The 18,757-nt window shown below is 42.6% G+C and overlaps 2 protein-coding genes and 1 long non-coding RNA gene across 10 annotated transcripts; 2 read left to right on the top strand and 1 right to left on the bottom strand.

Moving 5' to 3' along the window:
- Nucleotides 1-242: 242 nt before the first annotated feature.
- LOC139609032 (rac GTPase-activating protein 1) lies at nucleotides 243-10,658 on the top strand. Of its 5 annotated transcripts, none has more exons than XM_071463257.1 (18): nucleotides 253-657; nucleotides 905-1,006; nucleotides 2,096-2,298; nucleotides 2,452-2,590; nucleotides 3,272-3,345; nucleotides 3,568-3,621; nucleotides 3,937-4,032; nucleotides 5,020-5,161; nucleotides 5,496-5,638; nucleotides 5,732-5,890; nucleotides 6,366-6,461; nucleotides 6,951-7,149; nucleotides 7,522-7,627; nucleotides 8,028-8,160; nucleotides 8,321-8,441; nucleotides 8,837-8,945; nucleotides 9,940-10,025; nucleotides 10,391-10,658. In XM_071463257.1, exons 2-17 carry the CDS (start codon nucleotides 916-918, stop codon nucleotides 9,983-9,985), a joined length of 1,911 nt encoding a protein of 636 aa, XP_071319358.1. In that variant the 5' UTR covers nucleotides 253-657; nucleotides 905-915; the 3' UTR covers nucleotides 9,986-10,025; nucleotides 10,391-10,658. The 5 variants fall into 5 exon arrangements, with proteins under 5 accessions (XP_071319359.1, XP_071319358.1, XP_071319360.1 ...); XM_071463256.1 differs by having other exon boundaries at nucleotides 254-657; nucleotides 10,528-10,658; XM_071463258.1 differs by having other exon boundaries at nucleotides 243-657; nucleotides 2,455-2,590; nucleotides 9,940-10,658.
- A 138-nt stretch (nucleotides 10,659-10,796) lies between these two features.
- Nucleotides 10,797-18,506, bottom strand: LOC139609036 (ankyrin repeat domain-containing protein 1-like). Of its 2 annotated transcripts, XM_071463269.1 has the most exons (10): nucleotides 18,063-18,247; nucleotides 17,723-17,771; nucleotides 16,121-16,222; nucleotides 15,396-15,530; nucleotides 14,565-14,672; nucleotides 14,340-14,438; nucleotides 14,094-14,192; nucleotides 13,546-13,644; nucleotides 13,169-13,267; nucleotides 10,797-11,708 (listed from the first exon to the last, which is right to left on the bottom strand). In XM_071463269.1, exons 1-10 carry the CDS (start codon nucleotides 18,074-18,076, stop codon nucleotides 11,625-11,627), a joined length of 888 nt encoding a protein of 295 aa, XP_071319370.1. In that variant the 5' UTR covers nucleotides 18,077-18,247; the 3' UTR covers nucleotides 10,797-11,624. The 2 variants fall into 2 exon arrangements, with proteins under 2 accessions (XP_071319370.1, XP_071319369.1); XM_071463268.1 differs by having other exon boundaries at nucleotides 16,121-16,219; nucleotides 17,723-18,506.
- On the top strand, nucleotides 12,485-16,531 carry LOC139609039 (uncharacterized). 3 transcript variants are annotated; one of them, XR_011685142.1, is made up of 4 exons: nucleotides 12,485-12,938; nucleotides 14,108-14,241; nucleotides 15,471-15,594; nucleotides 16,039-16,531. It is a non-coding gene; the product is annotated as an uncharacterized lncRNA (long non-coding RNA). The 3 variants fall into 3 exon arrangements; XR_011685144.1 differs by having other exon boundaries at nucleotides 16,164-16,531; XR_011685143.1 differs by lacking the exon at nucleotides 12,485-12,938 and adding an exon at nucleotides 13,604-13,707.
- Nucleotides 18,507-18,757: the final 251 nt, after the last annotated feature.

Raw genomic sequence — 18,757 nt, forward strand, 5'->3', positions numbered from 1 at the left:
AGTACTCTGTGTAGTGAGTACAGAGAGAACTACTTGATGTACTGACTACAGAGAGTACTACAGCGATGTACTTGAATATATATGATTAGAATTTTTAAACTTAAACTTTTCATCCTAAATTTGTGAACATTGGAAATGTAGTGATTGAAAGACAGTTCACAGTAAAAAATAAAAAATCTGTGCTGGAAATTCACAGACTAACATTTCAAAAGGCGGATTTGCTTCCATAGGGTTAGCGTTACACCGTCCACACGGAGCGCCCCTAATCAAAAACCACGTGACGAAACACCTGCGCCGATGACGTTCTCATCGGTGGGAAGTGCGCATGAGGTCACATGGTCACAGAAGCAGGACAAATGAATGAGGCCGCTGCTGCGCAGAGAGTCGGAGCTGCAGCGTCACCGCTCCCTGCCGTGAGTTTCCACCCGTGTTGTTTCCAGCACATGAAACCAACACTTCCGTAACCTCCACCTGTCAGAGCACGGCGGCACGTTACTGCCAGTGGATGGTGAGAGCTACCGCGTGCGGTGAGGTTTGTTTGAACCACGTGTTGTTGTGAAAAGCTGTTGGAGCCAATCACAGTGTGAACACTGAAGAAACCTCCGCTCTCACACCTGTGGAACCAAACCGCCTGTCAGACCCGGATCTGATGAACAGGTAGACTCAATGTGATCTCTGACCTTTAGCTTCCTGGGTGAAAAGACAAAGAAGGATTTTATTCAATGAAATGATGATCAGTTAAAATGAAATGATAAATAATGGTCAGTTAGTATAAAGTGACTTTAACAGTAATTTATTGTCTGAGGAGACCACAGGCTCAGTGTGTCATCAGCTGTGTGACTGAATGTTTTCTGTTAATTATGATGCACATGTTTATATAATGACTGTGTTCATTGGACCTCAGACTGAGCAGAGATGGGGGAGTCTCGGATCATCGTGGAGGAGCTGCTGGCTCTTTGTCTTCAGAGGATCAACATGGAGGAAAACACTCTGAACACTGAACTGGGTCAGTCTAGTTCATTAAGACAGAACTTGGTCTCTGGTCTGAGACACTGATCCAGGAGCAGTTTTCAGGAGACCAGTTAAACCAGGTTAAATTGGTTGACCTCAGTTACCATGGAATCTGCCCCCCCCCCCCCCCCCCCCCCCCGGGCTCACCTGAGACCTGTACTACAAATGTAAAGTTCAACATACCCAGGATATCATTTTGTTATCTGGCTTGACTTAACCTAACATTGACAATCGTGGATAATGAGTTTTTAATTATGAGCAACATTTGAACCATGTATTAACATGATACAAGAATAAACTGTCAATGACTTTGTTTAAATTTAAGAAGGTGAACTCAACAAGGTGAACAACATGGTCACATGACCAGAATAAAAAAACAAACAGCAGAAATAATGATTAAAGTCAGACTGAGGCTCAGAGCCTGAATTATTGTGACATTTCTTCCTGATATAGTTGATGTGTGGTGAGGTCAGTGAGACTGAAAATGTTCATTTCTAATGATTATTGATCAGTGTTGATCTGATCAGAGACATCAGAGGTTTAGTCTTTATTTCCAGTTCTGCTCACAGAGTCTCCTCATGTTATTCTGAGCTGCAGTGATGAAGAGGAGAGTCACAGCTTCATCACTGTCAGGATCCTGTGAATTAAAGAATCTGAGCTCAGTTCAGATGAAGCTCCAATAGTTCTGATGTAGTTATTTAGTGATAAACTCTCCTCTGTTTGGTCGAAGCTCTGTTTTAAAACCAGAGTGGAGACATGGAAAGACTCCAACAGCAGAACATCCACTGATCCATACAAACATCTACTGATCTTTATTATTAGACTTTATTCTAAACTCTTTTGTCCCTGACAGGATCCTGTAGAACACGGTTTACTTGGTAATCTGCTTAATGAAACTGACCTCAGGCCACATGTAGAAAAAACCTGAGATCCACTTCACATCCCAGATTTAAAATTGTTTTTAATTGATTTAAATCCAGAATAATGTAAAGGAAACCTAGTTCAGGACGTTTCCTCACTAGTCTGTCTTGGGTCTCTTCAGTTTCAGGCTGTAAACAATAATTTATTTTGTCTGACCCTTCAGAGTTAGTTGATGTGGTGAAAAACTTTGAGGTGGTCAGGAAAAGATGGATGCACGCTGAGCTGGAGCTGAAGAAATACAAAGAGCTGCTGGTGAAGTCTGATGTGGCCAAAGCTGCTCTGGAGGTCAAACTGAAACACGCTCGAAACCAGCTGGACGTGGAGATGAAGAAACGTTACAAGATCGAGGCTGACTATCAGTACCTGGTGAGTCCATGATGTTTCCTAGTGCCCCCCTCAGGACAAAGTTCACACGTTCAGGCTCTGATAACGCAGATATGGTGAACTCTGCAGCCTGCAGGGGGCACTTGGGGGCTCTGAGAGCATATTAACTGTTCATCTTGTCCCCGATGTTTCCAGCAGAGGCAGATGCAGCTCATGTGTGATATCCTGGTCCATGACAGTAAATCCAGCGCCTGTCTGAACGACGAGCAGAAATCTCTGTTAGCTACTTTTGAACACAAAGCGGGAAACGTGACCCTGCACAGGAGCAGCAAACGGGAAGTTAAAGATTAATGTGACATGAAGCTGTTGGACCATTTCCTGAAGAGCAACTTCACGCCAAATCCATTAGTTTAGAGTTTATGTCACTTTATCTGTTGATCCTGGTTCCATTTTATACTGTTCAGTACAACAGAGATTTTTTTCCTTTATTCCAGAGAAAATCCACTGAATCAGTTTTTTTCAAAAAGAATCTTTATTTTCAGTTTGGCTGGTGAAGTAGAGGCTTTTTGAGCTGAACTGTCGACAGATATCAAAACAACAGGATCCAGGGAGAGATGTTTGAGTCTGTGAAGGTGGTGTGTTGAGTTGCTCTCCAGGAGAGGTCAACATAATGTAGTTCACCAGTTTGTCCACAGGGGGGTCACCTTTGTTCTGTAGAGCTCAAATGTGCTCAGTTTCAACAGTTGATTTTATGGTGTAAAGATTCTTGTCTGGACATTAGAACCATTGTGTGCTGAAGAGACTGTTTATGTTCCTGCTACAATCAGACATCAGTCGCTGTTATAGTCAAACATCAGTGATTGTTACAGTCAGACTAGTCATTGTTACAGTCAGACATCAGTCACTGTTACAGTCACTGTTACAATCAGACATCAGACATTGTAACAGTCAGACATCAGTCTGTTGGATGTCCTGTGAACAGTTGTAGTGATTAAACTTCTTCTTTGTTCCTTCAGGTTGTCTGTGATAGACGAGTCGTCTTTCCTGTCTCACTCTGATATCAGCTACGACCGGACCGATGATGACATGGTACCAATATAACCTGAACAGATTTACTTGTATTTTATTTCTATTTAAATTAACATGCAGACAAGTGAAACCTGCTTCTGACAGCTAGAATACAACTGCTCAACATTAGAGTGATTTGTAAAGGACATAAAATATCGTTAAGAGTCCATCATGTTGTATTTCCTTTAAATAAAACATTCTGCTGCAGCCTGATGTGATGATGTTTGTGTTTTTATGTTTCAGGATCTGGACACGACTGTGATCAAACCTTTGAGATCTCGAGCCAGAGAGAGGAGGGTAACTGAGACACTTTAAACACAGACTGTCCTGTGTTCACACATTCATAAAGTAACTTTATAGACCAGTTTCTATATGAAGAGTCACAGTCACCCATGACCTTCTCACCCCCATATGTGTAACTGGTATTTTCCTTCCCTCCTTTGTTTTTACTATTTGATGTGCACTTGTTACTGTTTTAACTTGTGTGACTGCTGTTTATAAAGCACTAAATAATTTCAGAGTAGTTCCTGGTTTTGAAAATACTGCTGTAATCAAGCTTCTGTTGATCTGATGATCTGTTGACGTTCTGTTGGTTCTATTGGTTCTCTGCAGCGTTCGTCGATGGGACCTGTCGGGGTTCCGGTTGTGAAGCGGGGCAGAGGCAATAACATGTCTGCAGAGCTGTTGGAGAGAAAAACTGTGGAGAAGGTGAACATATCCATCAAAAGAGTCAGGAACTTAGACATTTCTAAACATCTGTCTTCGTCACTGAGGGGCCTCATAGAAAACAGATGTTCCCAGATGTTGAGACACAATCATGAGATATTTTAAAGTAAAAGCTTTGTTGTTTTCATGCAGGTTTCATGATTTAAATCTGTATTTGGACTTCTCATTTTATCCATGCATCAGCTGGACTGCATGTTGTAGTTGGTCAGATAAATGAGCAGTAAAATGAACAATATTTCCGTCTGGGCTGGAGACTTAACGACTGAACGCTGTGTTACCTCTGCTCGTTGAGGTGGTTGTGTGCAGACACATCTCACCTCTCTGTGCTGGAAGCAGAGTCTGAACATGGACACTGACGCTCTAATAATAATGTTGTCTATAATGTAGATGGTAAAGACCCCTGTGGTGCACCACTACTGATGGTAAATGGATTAAGATCAGATTTCTGTGTCAGTGTAATCTGTGTGTTTTATTTCCAATCAGTAAAGTTCTGTAACATCATCTAGAGCAGTTCCAGGGACTGTGGAACCACAGGAACTAAACTAGGACCTAAAGGTCCTGGTTTCCATCTTACATCTTACTGAAAGTAGGTTGACCATCATGGTGTTGGGTTGGTGTAATGGATGACTCCATTCATTCCTCTGCTTTAGAATGTAACCGCCATGGAACAGATTTATTTTGGCTTCGTCCTTGCTCTCTGTCACATGACACCAACACTTGTCCTCAGTTTCAATCAAACCTGAACTGAATCATCTCACTCAGATGTGACTGTTGTTTTCCACATTAGAAAAGTGGAGGTTTTGGTTGACTCCAGCAAAGGTGATCACCAAATGATTCATCAATAATGAAAATAGTCAAAGTCAATATGACCAGTATGACTCCTGGTCCAGGAAACCTGAGGCTTGAAGCATTGAATCACCTGATCATCTGTGGTTTTAAAGTCTAACATTTTAAGTTTGTGTGACTCAGGAGGTTGAGACAATAGTGAAGGCGTCAGTGATGACCCCTGAGACTGGAGGTCACATCCACATGGTGGTGGGAATCACACAGGACACCCCCGAAAACCTGGTCCGCAGCCTGACCCAGGAGTGTGCCGTTTCAGTGGGAGGAGGTTAGTTTAGTCTTTGTGGTCACATTAGCAACTGTTGAAAAAAGCCCCCCCCTAAAAAACATCACATCTGATCTGCAAATTCATTTGACCCTTTCTCCAATAGTCCAGTTGAGAAATCATCTTCTGTGAAGGCTACATCCAGGTCATGGTTTCACCAGAGAACTGGACCTGCTGGAGGTTCTCATCAGTTCCTCTCCACTGAAGAAGCCTTTCAGGTGAACGTCTACGAGAACCTGTAGTAGGTCCAGTTGCCTGGTGAAGCCGTCAGAGAGAAGAGACAGTGATGTTGGCATGACGGTCTATAAAACCCATGATGGCATTCACTGTTCCTCAGACCAAACCTCTTTGTGGTTTCCCTGTGAAGAGACGGAGGCGGAGCCTGAAACTGAAGCTAAGATGGAACAGAGCGCCTCTGTCAGAGCGGCTCCCCCCTGCAGATTTGAGAAAACCCAGAAACATGTGTTTCTGTCTAAAACGGTATGGTCTTACCAAGAAACACCACTCACATCAAAGTCACTCACTGAGCTGGAAAGTCCTATTCCTTACTTTCATATATCTGACTTCCTCCAGGTGATCCGGCCAGAGACATGCTTGCCCTGTGGGAAGAGAATCCGCTTTGGGAAGATGGCGGTGAAGTGCAGAAACTGTCGCTTGGTTGCTCATCCAGAGTGCAAACAGAAACTCACCGACGGCTGCTTGGCCTCCACGACAGGAAGTTCAACTCCAACGGTACCTCAGTCATGCTGTCACACTGAGCTGATGAAATTCAGCTGAAGGAAAAAAGTCAGGTCCACTTTAAAATCCAAGGATGTGGCTCCAGATTTTCTGCCACAGTGAGAATACAGAACTATTTTAATCCTAATTAAAGATGGAGGACGACTGGAGCTCCTAAAGGCTCCGCCTTCAGTCCTCATCTGTACCACACATACACACTGACACAGACTGAGGTCATACACAACTAAATCTGATATACACCTATCACAGGTCACTGAGGTCACCAGGTTACTGTGGACCATACAGGTACTGAGCAGCTGCACTGAACTCAACCTTCACCTTCACCTTCACCTGGCTGTTGCACAAACAAACCTTTTCAATCCACAGAAACAGGAAGTGATTGTGGCTCTGATTGTTTCTGGATCCAGTCTGAATGAGTCCGGACTCTAAGAGACCAGACTCAGATATGTTTCTGTTGGTCCCTCTCCAGGACTCTCTGGAGGGTTTTGCTCCAGTGATTCATCCCAGGGTGCCACAGCTGATCAGGGACTGTGTGTGTGAGATCGAGAGGAGGGGCCTGGAGGAGGTGAGCATTGTCCCGGACTGTAATCCTGTGTTGTTGAATCAGACTCTGGTCCAGATCTGAACGTGGTCTGAAGTTTTTGTGGGAATCTGATTGGACCTCGATCTGACCGGTTATGAGCCTCACTCTGCAGGTTTGCTTCCTGTAGCCAGGAGCACTTTGGAAAGGAGCTTCTCCTGTGTCTGTGTTCTGTCTCAGACACATCAACCAAAGAGAACAGAGAATGAGAGGACATGGCCAAAGGTTAACAGCAGAATGAACAAGTGACTGTTAACACACAGATAACCACTCTGTGTGAACATTTGAACCCCCCCACCCACTGACAGTCTCAGTGGGAGAATTTAAACCTTCAGTCTCAAACTGTGACTGACTCCTGTTCAATCTGCCGATGTCCTTCTACCTGTCTGTCCAGCTGTCCTTCTACATGTCTGTCCTCCTACCTGTCCTTATCCCTGTCTACCCACCTGTCTGTCTACCTGTCTGTCTTTACAGAGGGGACTGTACAGAATTCCTGGAGGAGAACGTCTGGTGAAGGAGCTCAGAGATCGGTTCCTTCAGGGGAGAACTCCACTCATGCTCAGTAGAGTCCAGGACGTCCACGTGCTGTGTGGTCTCTTGAAGGACTTTCTGAGGAGACTGAAGGAGCCTCTAGTCACCTTCAGACTGCACCGGACCTTCATGGAGGCCTCAGGTGTGTGTGTGTGTGTGTGTGTGTGTGTGTGTGTGTGTGTGTGTGTGTGTGTGTGTGTGTGTGTGTGTGGCTCCTCTGCAAATATTTAAATTGTCAAGTAAATAATATATACAGGCATACCCCTCCTCCTCTTCTTGCTCCTCCTCCTCACCTTCATCCCTCTCTTCAGTAGCTCCTCCTCCACTGACTCTTCAGTTTTCTCACGTGTTTTTTGGTTAATTTTCTGTTTGTTGAACAGCAGTTCTTCGACTCACATCATCATGTTTTGATTGTGTGCAGATGGTGGAGGAGGTGGAGGATGTGGGGGATCAATCAGCTGTTCAGTGTTTAGTTCATGTTGTGTGTGTAGTTATAAATAACTGTGTGTTTCAGAGCTGCCTGATGAAGACAACAGCTCAGCCGTCATTTATCAGGCTGTAGCAGAGCTGCCTGAGGCAAACAGAGACACTCTGGCTTTTCTCATGCTCCACCTACACAGGTAAGACCTTTCAGCTCTTCCTGGAAGTCTTCTTCTGGAAATCAGCTCTGACATCACAACTGATTTTATCCCAGCAGATGAAACAAAAGTAACAAAAGTGAAAACCAGGTCGTCATTCAGAAATAACCCAGAATAAAGTTCTTTTAAACATCATGAACAGTCACATCAGTATAGACAACAGTGTGTGGTCCATCAATACATGGTTTACTTGATATATATCTGTTCACCAGAAGCTCAGTTATTAATAATAATGATTCCTGGTGGTTTTGTGCATCTTTGTGGTGGTTTTAATTGTAAGTTGAGAAGTCATTTGAAATTGTCCAAGAGTCACATGTGTGATGACAGTCAGTGACAGTTTGATTATGTAGTGAGTTTACTGTCAGTATTGTTATATTTTCAGAGTGATGAAGAGCCCCCAGTGTCAGATGGACCAGAGTAATTTGGCTCGGGTGTTTGGACCAACTATAGTGGGACATGGGATGTCTGAGCCATCTCCAACAACCATCATGAGAGACACAAACACTCAGCCAAAGGTCAGCGTGGTAACAAGTCTGTGAGGCTTGTGTACTTCAGATCATCTTCACCTGAACATGTTTCTGTAGAATCACTCAGGTTTTGAATGCTGGTCAATATTTGTGTGAGGTCATCACCTTTTCTCTCTGTCGTTCTTTGAACCTTTTGCTTCTGTATCAGGTCATTTGTCGGCTGTTGTCCCTCCCTGAAGACTACTGGAGACGTGTCCTCGCTGTCCACACAGATCAAGTCTCATCTTCATCCTCCGCCATTAAGACCAGCAGCCAGGAAGATGGACATGGTGGGTTTACAGATGTTATTAACATCCAGTCCACTCAGCTTCAGTTTGTGTCTCATGTATTAATTTAAGTCATTGTGCTCAGGGTCTGTTCCTCTGAAATACCTCGTGCTGTGGTCTGACATTACTTCCTGTGGATCTGAGAGTGTCCAGAATTCAGATACGACGGTGAACTCCCTGATGAAAATGTTCTGTCTGCTGAAGTTGTGACTCTCTCCTGGTTGAGACCGGCAGATGTTGGTGGTTCTGGATCGGTAGGAGGACTGGATTTAGTCCTCCATCTGTTTCAGTGTAGTTGTGTTCTGAAGAAATCTCTTCAGTCATAGTGAACGGGAGGAAAGAGTACAAACAGCTGCACATTTCATTCCTTACGCTGTTGTTTTTTTTTTTTTTTTCAGGTCGTTTGTTTCAGCCTTTAACTTCCCCAGAGCTGAACAGTTACTACAAAACTCCCAGAGGGTCTCTGAGAGGCAGAATCAGGAACCTGGGAAACACCTTCACCAACAGGTGAGACGTCCACCAGCCTGTGGTCTGTTCAGTGATCAGCACTGTGTCAGACTGAGGCCTGCTTTAAATGGCTTGTACTGGTCTGAGATCTGCTGCTGTGGAAAAGAAAACAGAGGAACAGTAAACATACATGAACACACAAACACACACGCACCAAACAAGTTCATTTAAAACAAATTAAAAGCTGAATTACATAGAAATTTGTAAAGTTTATTTTTAAAAGAAAGATGTGTTGGATGTGTGTGAACACTGAGACCTCTGTTATCAGGAAACATCTGTAGGAAACATCTGTCCTGTGACCTGAGGGATCCCACAGGTTTATAAACTGGTAGGTTACGTGTAAGCACGTAAAGAATAAACTGGGGAGGTCCTGGACTGGACCCGGAAATCAGATTTACATGATCTGAAATCACTGAAGGCAAGTGTGACTTTACAGTGTTGAAGATCTGAACCTGTGGAGTACAGCATCACATCGACCGACTCAGCTGTCTGTTGATTAATGTTAGAATCTACAGTGTTGAATTATGAACTCACTGGAACTGAATCTGGAAGGTTTTTGGCATCAGTGAAAATCCTGAAGTCCCTGATAACTTTAACAAGAGCTGTTTGGTGCTATGATGAGATCAGAAGACAGACTGGGAAACTGAGGACCCAGAGTATGGAGTACGGTCCAGAGCTACTTACTACTGTAGGATCTAGATTGTTCTTTTATAAAAGGGGCTTCATGGATGGAGAAGATGCTGGTCTGGAGAGACCTGTTGACAGTGGTGAGTAGGTCACCTGCTGAATGACATAAAAAAAGATTTCAATAAAGGCTGCAGAGACGGAGAGGACCAAGGGTGCAAGATTGAGTACAACTAATCCAAAAACACAATGACAACACATAGTGAAACAGGTCTTCTTGTCTTTGCTCTGGGGTCTTTAGTCCCTGTTAGTGGCCTGGATTGTGGACCTGACTGCAGCAGTTACTGGACTTTATATTTTCTCTCCTCAGTGGTCGAGTTGAACCAGGGAGGAGGTTCTTCACATCCCCCAGCTGACCCACTGACCTGTCCTGACTGCACCTTGATCCTCTATACAGTATGTAGTACACAGTAATACTACAGTAGCAGTGAATATCAATATATTATTTCATCTTCATACAAACAGGGAGCAATGTGATGTCAGACTGTGGAGGGAAAAGAAAACCTGCTGCTGTCAGTGTGTCTGAGTGCAGTTGTACATGGTGTTGTGTATATGTTGTGTATAAAAGAGTGAGCATGTGTATAAATGTGTGTACATGCTGTTGTGTACATGTTGTGGTGCTGAGCCTCACTGTAACTGCTCACTGTAGGATTTCAGATTAAACACTGACGATGACAATAAAGCCTGAATCACACATTTTAAGAACACACTAAAACAAATGATGATGTGACCTGTTCTTATTCATGGTGGTGCATCCTCAGCCTGAGACTGGCCAAACTGATCGGCCATGACAGTTGGGCTCTGAGCAGAGCAGCAGTAAGAGGAAAGCTCCCTGCAGACGAACAGGTGAAGCAGTGCATATCTCTGTATGCTGATGACCTGGTTTTATATGTTTCAGGCTGGACATTGGGCTCACTCAGGTGTTTCTAAGTTTGGATAGGGTTGGAACACTTAAACTGTGAAAAATAAAAACAGCTGTATTTCCTGTATGTCAGAAACTTGAAATAAAAGTAAAATATTTAAGTAGCAGATGATTGTTGATTTTATTTCACAACAAGCAGCGAGACCAGAAGGATGTGAGACAAAACAAACCATCAGCTGATCAGGAAATGTCCCAATCTCCTTCCTGCGAGTCCCCATGATCTTTTCTCCAGGACCGCCGCCAGGCGAGAATCTACATGTTGAGATCCAGGACTGTTCAGATTATGGCTGTAGTGAACTCAGCATCCTGTGGGTGGTGCTGACAGAAGTTTAGACCCCTGGAAGGAAACAGAGGGTGTGGCCCAACCCGGGGTGGAAAGAACTGGAAAAATGTACTAAAGTAAAAGTATTGTTACTTGAAAGAGCTACTGTTCTGAGTAAAGGTGACTGTTACATTTTTAAAGGGGGAAGGGGAGATATTAAACATGTTACATGTTTGATGATGATGATGATGATTTACATTTACATTTACATTTAGTCATTTAGCAGACGCTTTTTTCCAAAGCGACTTACAGAAAGGGGAACAATCAAGGTTAAGGGTTAGGGTTAGGTTGATGAGTGATACAATTATTAAAGACAGTCACATGATGCATCAGCTGGTGTTTTAGTAAAGTGAAAGTTCAGTTCTACCCTGAAGACATGAAGGACCAGGATCCATGTCACTGAGCTGCAGGTGACATCAACACACCACATGTTTAATCCATTTAAGAGAAAAATACAAACACTGAACAACATTAGTCTGAGTCAGTTTAGAGGAAGATCCAGCCCAGGGTCTGATTATTTAATTGAGATAGAAGACTGAGACACTGAAAAACTTTATTTTGAAATATATCACAACATGCAGAGCATCCACACATCAAACAGCTGATCATGTTCTCATCATCTCCACAAAAAGTTAGTTAAAAATAAAAACCTTGTTCATGACATCTCTCAAAAGAATAAATAATAAATAAAACCAATCAAAAATCAATAATAATAATGATACAGAATGAGGAACACGTTTGTCTAGTGACATTACTTCCTGTGGTTCTTCTCCAGGAGGAGAGTCTTTGCTTCATTCTGCCACTGCAACACCCCATCAAGAGGACAGTGTCCATCCTGGAGGAGAGGTACAGAGGGGGGGGGGGTTAACTAGCCACGCTCTCATCATCAATGATTCAGAGCAACACAACAGAATTAAACTAATCAATTAGTCAACACATCTTTATGTACACCACTGAACAAATGAAACCAAAACCCAAATTAGCCTGAAGTGTTGTATTAGTTATCTGTCCCTGAACAGAGAATATAAATGTCTGAGTGTCTCTACTCTGTCAGAGACAGGAGGCAGAGACGGATCCTGACCAAACACAGTGACCAACAGGAAGGCACAGACAGACATGGCTGTCCAGAGAGGAGCAAGTCTGTGGTCACTGCTCCACTGTGATAAGTTCTCTCCAGTGAGAGACCTCCGCTTCAGAGAAACAAGCAAGAAGATACCAAACCTCCAGATGTTAACCCCTAAGGAGAAACTCTCAGTTCTCCTGGGTGAAGGACCAGCAGCTCTCTGCCTGCCACAGCCTGACTCACAACAACATCCCCCAAACTACACATCTGTGTGATCTCAATGTTTGTATTCATCTGTATAAAATAGTTTTGTATTGTGTTGAATTACTGGGACTCGGACTGTGGATATTGTCGGTCGGTGGAAGGGATACTTTGAGGAACTACTGAACCCAGCCAATATGTCTTCTGAGGAGGAGGCAGAGTTTGAAGACGTGGTAAGTTTTGCACATATCCTTAGAATGGGTTGCTGAGGTAGTCAAGAAGCTCCTCGACGGCAAGGCGTCTGGAGTGGATTAGATTAGATTAGATTAGATTTGATTAGATTTGATTAGATTTGATTTGATCAGATGAGATAGGATTGTATTAGAAATGCTGAAGGCTCTGGACATTGTAGGGCTGTCTTGGTTGACATGCCTCTTCAATGTCCCATGGAGGTTGGGGACAGTGGACTGGAGTGGTGGTTCTCATTTTCAAACAGGGGGACTGAAGGGTGTGCTCAAATTATCAGGGTGTCACACTGATCAGCCTCCTGGGGAAAGCAGCCAGGCTGCTGGAAATGGAGCTCCAACTGATCGTTGAACCTTTGGTTTCAGGACGAGCGATGTGGGCTCTGTCCTGGCTGTCGAATAGTGGACTCCTCAGGACCCCCAGGAAGTGCCTGGACCGTCTGGACTGCTTTGGACCTGCCACCACGACCAAACCTCAGATAAGTGGAAGAAAATGGATGGATGGAAACTGTAGAGCTGACCAGAGAGGGGACTGCCCTGCCTTTGGATTGTAGAGGTCTGCTTAGCCCACCTCCCACTTTCACCTCACACTTAGCTCCATTATATGAGAAGCCTACCCACTGTCTTACCTGTGATCATCAGCTTTGTCCTTGTCCAGTGACAGGACACCAACGTTTCATCCATCACATCAGTAACTTCTCATACAGTTACCTGGGCAGTAATGTGTGTGTGTTACCTGGATGATAATGTGTGTGTGTTACCTGGTCGGTGATGTGTGTGTGTTACCTGGTTGGTGATGTGTGTGTTGGCTCCGTGCAGTAACAGCAGCTGGATGATTTTGAATCTGTTGAGTCGAACAGCATCATGAAGAGGAGTGTCTCCCTCCTGAAACAAACACAACACACGTGTGTGAGTGTGTGTGTGCGTGTACTTGTACTTGATACATAGCAAGGACCAAAAAAAGTATTTTACTAACAGAGTGAGGACATTTTGGGAAAGTGAGGACATTTTGGCCGGTCCTCACTTTTTGAGACACCTTCAAATCACATGGAAGTGGGTTAGGGTTAGGAAAAGGGTTAAGGTTAGGGTTAGATGGAAGTACAAGTGTGTGTGTGTGTGTGTGTGTGTGTGTGTGTGTGTGTGTTGACTGTGTGTTGACTCACTCTGTCCTGTGTGTTGAGTTCAGCTCCACAGTGAATCAGGTGCTCAGCACAGTCATAGTGTCCAGTCCGCACAGAGACATGAAGAGGAGTGCTGTTCAGCTAACACACACACACACACACACACATATCGATGGGGCTTTGGTGACAGTAACAGAAATAGTCGTAAGTAATTTAACTTTATTAAAATATTAAATATATTAATATAATTACAGGTGAAACCAGTTTTAGTACCGTCAAGTTTTCCTGCTAAATATAATCTGAGTATTCAGAGTATTTATCTGACTATAGAAGTACCTCATGTAGAGTTGTATATTTTTGAAGAGAGTAGATTCAAATCACAGTCTGTGTTTTCTCATGTATTAATATTAGATGTTTGTAGATGAGAGTAGAGACAGTTTCTGTATCCAATGCTTGAAGTCATAATACTCTTTATGTTTGGAATGAGTAACATGTAGTAAACACTTGTACTTTTATCGGTAGTAGTAGTAGTAATGTCAGTCGTATTATCTTGTCTGTTGCAGTAGTAGTAGTAATGTCAGTGGTATTACCGTGTCTGTTGCAGTCATGTCAGCTCCGTGGTTCAGCAGCTGTTTGAGGACAGACAGATGTCCTCCTCGACAGGCAGAGTGGACACATGTGGACCAGAGCTGGAAAGAACGGGAAAATCAGACCCTGGACTAACTCTGGATTGAACTGGTATTAACTCTCTTTTAAACTGATTTTGACTCTGGATTAAACTGGTTTTGAGTCTGGATTAAACTGGTCCTAACACTGACCAGATAAACTAGGTCTACCTTGTCTCTGCTGTGGATGTTCGCTCCAGACTCCAACAGTTTGGAGACAACGTCAGTGTGACCCTGAGAGCACGCTCTGTGGAGACCTGTACGCTCAAACTACACACAGTAACACATATTATCTACACTGAGCAAATACACACAGTAACACACATTATCTCCACACAGAAAATATACACAGTAACACACATTTACTACACACAGGGTGGAGTGTGGATGACTCACAGTGTCGCAGGTGTTGATGTCTCCACCCGTGGACAGGTACCTATCAATTACCAGCTGTTGATTCTGATCACAGGCCTTAAAGAAATCGTCCTCATCCACATAATAAGGCTGACACACACACACACACACACACACACACACCACACACATTATATAAGACTAAAAACAGACTGTACTTCCTGTCTGATCTTCAACACTGATGCAGACCACTCTTCTTATTTTCTCATATAAATGTCAGTCTCCACTAAAATAATGTTTTCTGTTAAAATATAAACGTTAGAAGCTACAATGATTTTCTCTTCATTATTTAACAGTTTGTGTTAATGGATTAAATGTTGACTTCATGTGAAGCTTCTACTTTAACTGTTTCTTTTATTTGACTCAACAGTGTTGACTCAACAGTGGTGGAGGAAGTATTCACATCCTTTACTACAGTAAAATTACTGATACCACACTTAAAAAGTACTGGTACCACCCCGTAAAAGTACTGATACCACACAGTAAAAATAAGTATAATCCGAAAAATGCACTAAGAGTATTGAAAGTATTAAAGTAAAAGTACTGAAACTATACATCTGCTGTTAAACAAAGATTATGTCATAAGATTATTGTGGAGCTGCTTCTAACTTTTCTGTATATGACTGCAACTAAATGTAAATCATTTACATTACTAATTGATGCGTTGATTATTTCAAAAACCAAAGCTGGTCTGGTCTTCTGTCCAAAAGGCCAAGCCTCGAAATGAGTTACAGAAGTGAAGGTGTCCCACAGTCGTACTTCACTACTTGAGTAAATCACCTGGTCACCTGAGTGGTTGTGTGATGGTCTTACCACTGTCTGGGCAGCAAGGGGCAAAGCAGCAGGTCTCCTGACAGCAGCTTTCTTCTGTCTCTTGGTCTTCCTCAGCAGCAGAAGCTTCTGGAGGTCAGCTGGAGTCTCCAGGAGGAGACGGCCGGATTTATCCATCTGACCCAGGGCAGACAGAGGAACAGGAGACCTCAGACTGCAAAGTGTTAACATCTGATCCAATGTAAGTATTGCTACCACAACTACTATTAGTACTGCTACAGAATGACAGCTGGTAGAACCCCACAGCTGTTTTCCAGTGAAATCCCGGTCTGGGGGGGGGGGGTTAGCTGCAGCAGAGTTTGCTTTGTAGTCTTCTTAGCGGTTCCTAGGACTACACTCTTCTGGACAGTGACCTCAGATGTTATACCTGGAATCTGCTGGAGCCATTCTCCCTGTTTGGGGGTCACAGCCCCCAGTGCTCGGATTACCACTGGCACCACTGTTGCCTTTATTATAAATACAAATATATAGATAAATAAAAGATTCAGATATATTTATATAGATAAATAAAAAAGATCATCACCTTATTTATGTATATGAAACAAAACACTATCTGACATTATTATTAATGTAACAACAGCAGCCACTGTTAGTATGTTAATAACTCATGACCCCCTCCTCCAAGGAACATGGTGCCCAGCTGGACTAAAGCTGGACTAAACTGGCTGACATGTTGATGGATTCTGGTTCAGGAGTTTTGCTCTGACCTTGAGGCCGACTGGAGGCTCAGAGTCTGGGTTTCTGCTGCAGGTCTGAGTGTCCTGCTTCTCTTCAGAGATAGACAACTCGTAGCCTCCATCCTCCACCTGCTGAAGACACAGAGATGATTGTCCAGGATGAGAGGCAGGGTCCTTCTGGACAGGTCACCTATTTAACACAGCCCTGACTCAGAGACTAACAACCATTCATGCTCACATTCACACCTATGAGCAATTTAGAGTGACCGGTTCAACCCTAACCTGTACCACTGTAACACTGTACCACTGTAGCACTGTACCATTTTAACATTGTACCACTGTAACACTGTAACATTGTATCACTGTACCACTGTACCACTGTACCATCTTAACATTGTACCACTGTAACACTGTAACACTGTTACATTGAATGAACAATAATAATAATACTACTTATAATAATAATAATACAAATTATGTTCAGTTTATTATTGCAGAGAATCAACAAACACAGTAAACATGTGCACCCCACACCACCACACCAACTGACCAACCAAATAACAATATAGAGATCCACCACCCACCACACAGCAGGTTGCCTGACCTCTGACCCCTTGTCTCCTCTGTCTTGTAAAACTTTATTAGCAGCTTAAAGAGGAACCACGGCCTCAGTTTACAGCTCTGTGTGTGTGTGTGTGTGTGTGTGTGTGTGTGTGTGTGTTGGACATGTCCTTCTCTGGTGTCATTTTATTGCCCAATCACTTCCCAAAGTGGAGGGGTCAGAGGTCAGTAGGGTTCATGTGATCTCTGACAGTGAAGAAGAAACAAACACACAAACACTGATGTGTGTGTTATAAACCCTTCAAACACATACACACATATACTCTGACTTTTTTATATTCATGAAAGGAAAAACAGTTTACTTCTTTAGACATTTAAAGATGAATCATTGTCAACACTTTACATGTGGCGCACAACAGCAACAAAACTCTGATGTCACTGAAGCTGACGATAAGAAACAGACTGAACAGACAGAGAGAAAAGATGGAGAGAAACAGAGTCAGTGAGGGGCAGCAGAAAGTCAGCTGACTGACTGACATACTGTTACCATGACAGCGACAGGTGGACCAGAGCTAATCATTAACCTACTTCTGATGTCACTTTATTATCCACCAATCACGTCAGAGGTCACAGGACTCTCACACACACACACACACACACACACATACACACACAGTTTTTAAATTAAATTATATTAAAAACAAGTTCAGTAAAATCAGCTTGATCTGACTGATCTTGAACTGCGGATCTGAATGATCAAACTTTCTGTCTCTGAATGAAGAGTCGAGATAATAATTCATACATGTGAAAGTGCTCCACACTGTCTGACATGTATGTAAATATCCACATACAGTTTGTGGTCACATCAGATTCACTTTGGGATGTTTCACATGTTCTGTTTGTCTGAGTACAGAAATGAGAACCAGACGTTTCATGTTCACATACAAAGAACAGAAACATTAGAACTGAACAGGTGGAACCTTAAAAACCAAATCTGTCTGGAACCTAAACTTGTTTAATGTTTCTTTGTAAATTGAATAGAAAAAGAGCAGAAACATTAAGTTTTCTTACCACAGTCATTTTCTTCTCCTCTTCATCCTCCCAGCTGATCAGCTCTGATCTGATGGTGTAAAAATCCTTATCAAACACCAGTCACCTTCACTTAAACCATCACAGTACAACTTGTTTCCGTCACTTTCCATCAGTGGTCTTTTATTTATACCAGACATTTTTTATTTTTAAATTTTATCTCATTTCAGATCAGTTGATAATGAAAGTAACAGACAGTAGAATGCAGCATGGCTGATATGAAAAATCAATTATCAATAATAAACAGCTGTTTCAATAGGTACCCTTCAGTGCTCAGGCCCTAATAAAGAGTCATGAATATTTTCCATGAGGAGCAGCTCACCTCTGCAGCTCCATGTTCACAGCAGCAGTAGAACAAAATTGAAAATGAAGATGGTGGCAAGCTTTACCTCCATCTATCCTCCTAATATAGACACACACACACACACACACACACACACACGTTTGTGTGCTGACCTTTGACCCTGCTGGTTGAACTTGAAGGAGACGGCTGCTGACCCCGTCTGATCCTCAGTAACCAGAGAAGAAATACTTTACGTTTTATTGGAGCTCTGTTCTCCTATTCTAAGGTTCTACATGTTCATCCACCCCCCCACCCCCATCACCTTTGATGGACACATACCTGCAGAAAGACTCTTTCCAGAGTCCAATTCCAACATCTGGATGATTAAACTGTGTAATACTGTTTATGTGTCCAGAAAATGACCCTGTGGGTTATTTCATACAATAATACAATAATATAATAATATAATAATACAATAATACAATAATACAATAATATAGTAATATAATAATACAGTAATATAATAATATAATAATACAAAACACAGTAAACCTTTACATTGAAAGATGATGATGTGATGACTAATGATGATATGATAAATGATAATGATGAATTGATGAATGATGATGATGTGATGAATGATGATGATGATATGATAAATGATGATGATGACATAATCAATGATGATGATGATTATGTTTTCAATGTGAACACACTCAGAGTGTAGTCTGGAT

Source organism: Trachinotus anak, unplaced genomic scaffold (genome assembly GCF_046630095.1).
Source record: "Trachinotus anak isolate AG129_WGS33_773 ecotype Australia unplaced genomic scaffold, CSIRO_AGI_Tana_v1 ptg000025l, whole genome shotgun sequence".
Classification (NCBI taxonomy): domain Eukaryota; kingdom Metazoa; phylum Chordata; class Actinopteri; order Carangiformes; family Carangidae; genus Trachinotus; species Trachinotus anak.

What these genes read in the sequence shown, in the direction of transcription:
- LOC139609032 (XM_071463257.1), top strand. Translation starts at nt 916, where the DNA reads ATGGGGGAGTCTCGGATCATCGTGGAGGAGCTGCTGGCTCTTTGTCTT. An exon ending in CAGCCAGGAAGATGGACATG is followed by an intron (nt 8,442 to 8,836) that starts GTGGGTTTACAG and finishes TTTTTTTTTCAG; the next exon opens with GTCGTTTGTTTCAGCCTTTA. An exon ending in GGAAACACCTTCACCAACAG is followed by an intron (nt 8,946 to 9,939) that starts GTGAGACGTCCA and finishes TTCTCTCCTCAG; the next exon opens with TGGTCGAGTTGAACCAGGGA.
- LOC139609036 (XM_071463269.1), bottom strand. An exon ending in AGGAGAAGAAAATGACTGTG is followed by an intron (nt 16,223 to 17,722) that starts GTAAGAAAACTT and finishes CTGTGTCTTCAG; the next exon opens with CAGGTGGAGGATGGAGGCTA. An exon ending in ACATCAACACCTGCGACACT is followed by an intron (nt 14,439 to 14,564) that starts GTGAGTCATCCA and finishes TACTGTGTGTAG; the next exon opens with TTTGAGCGTACAGGTCTCCA.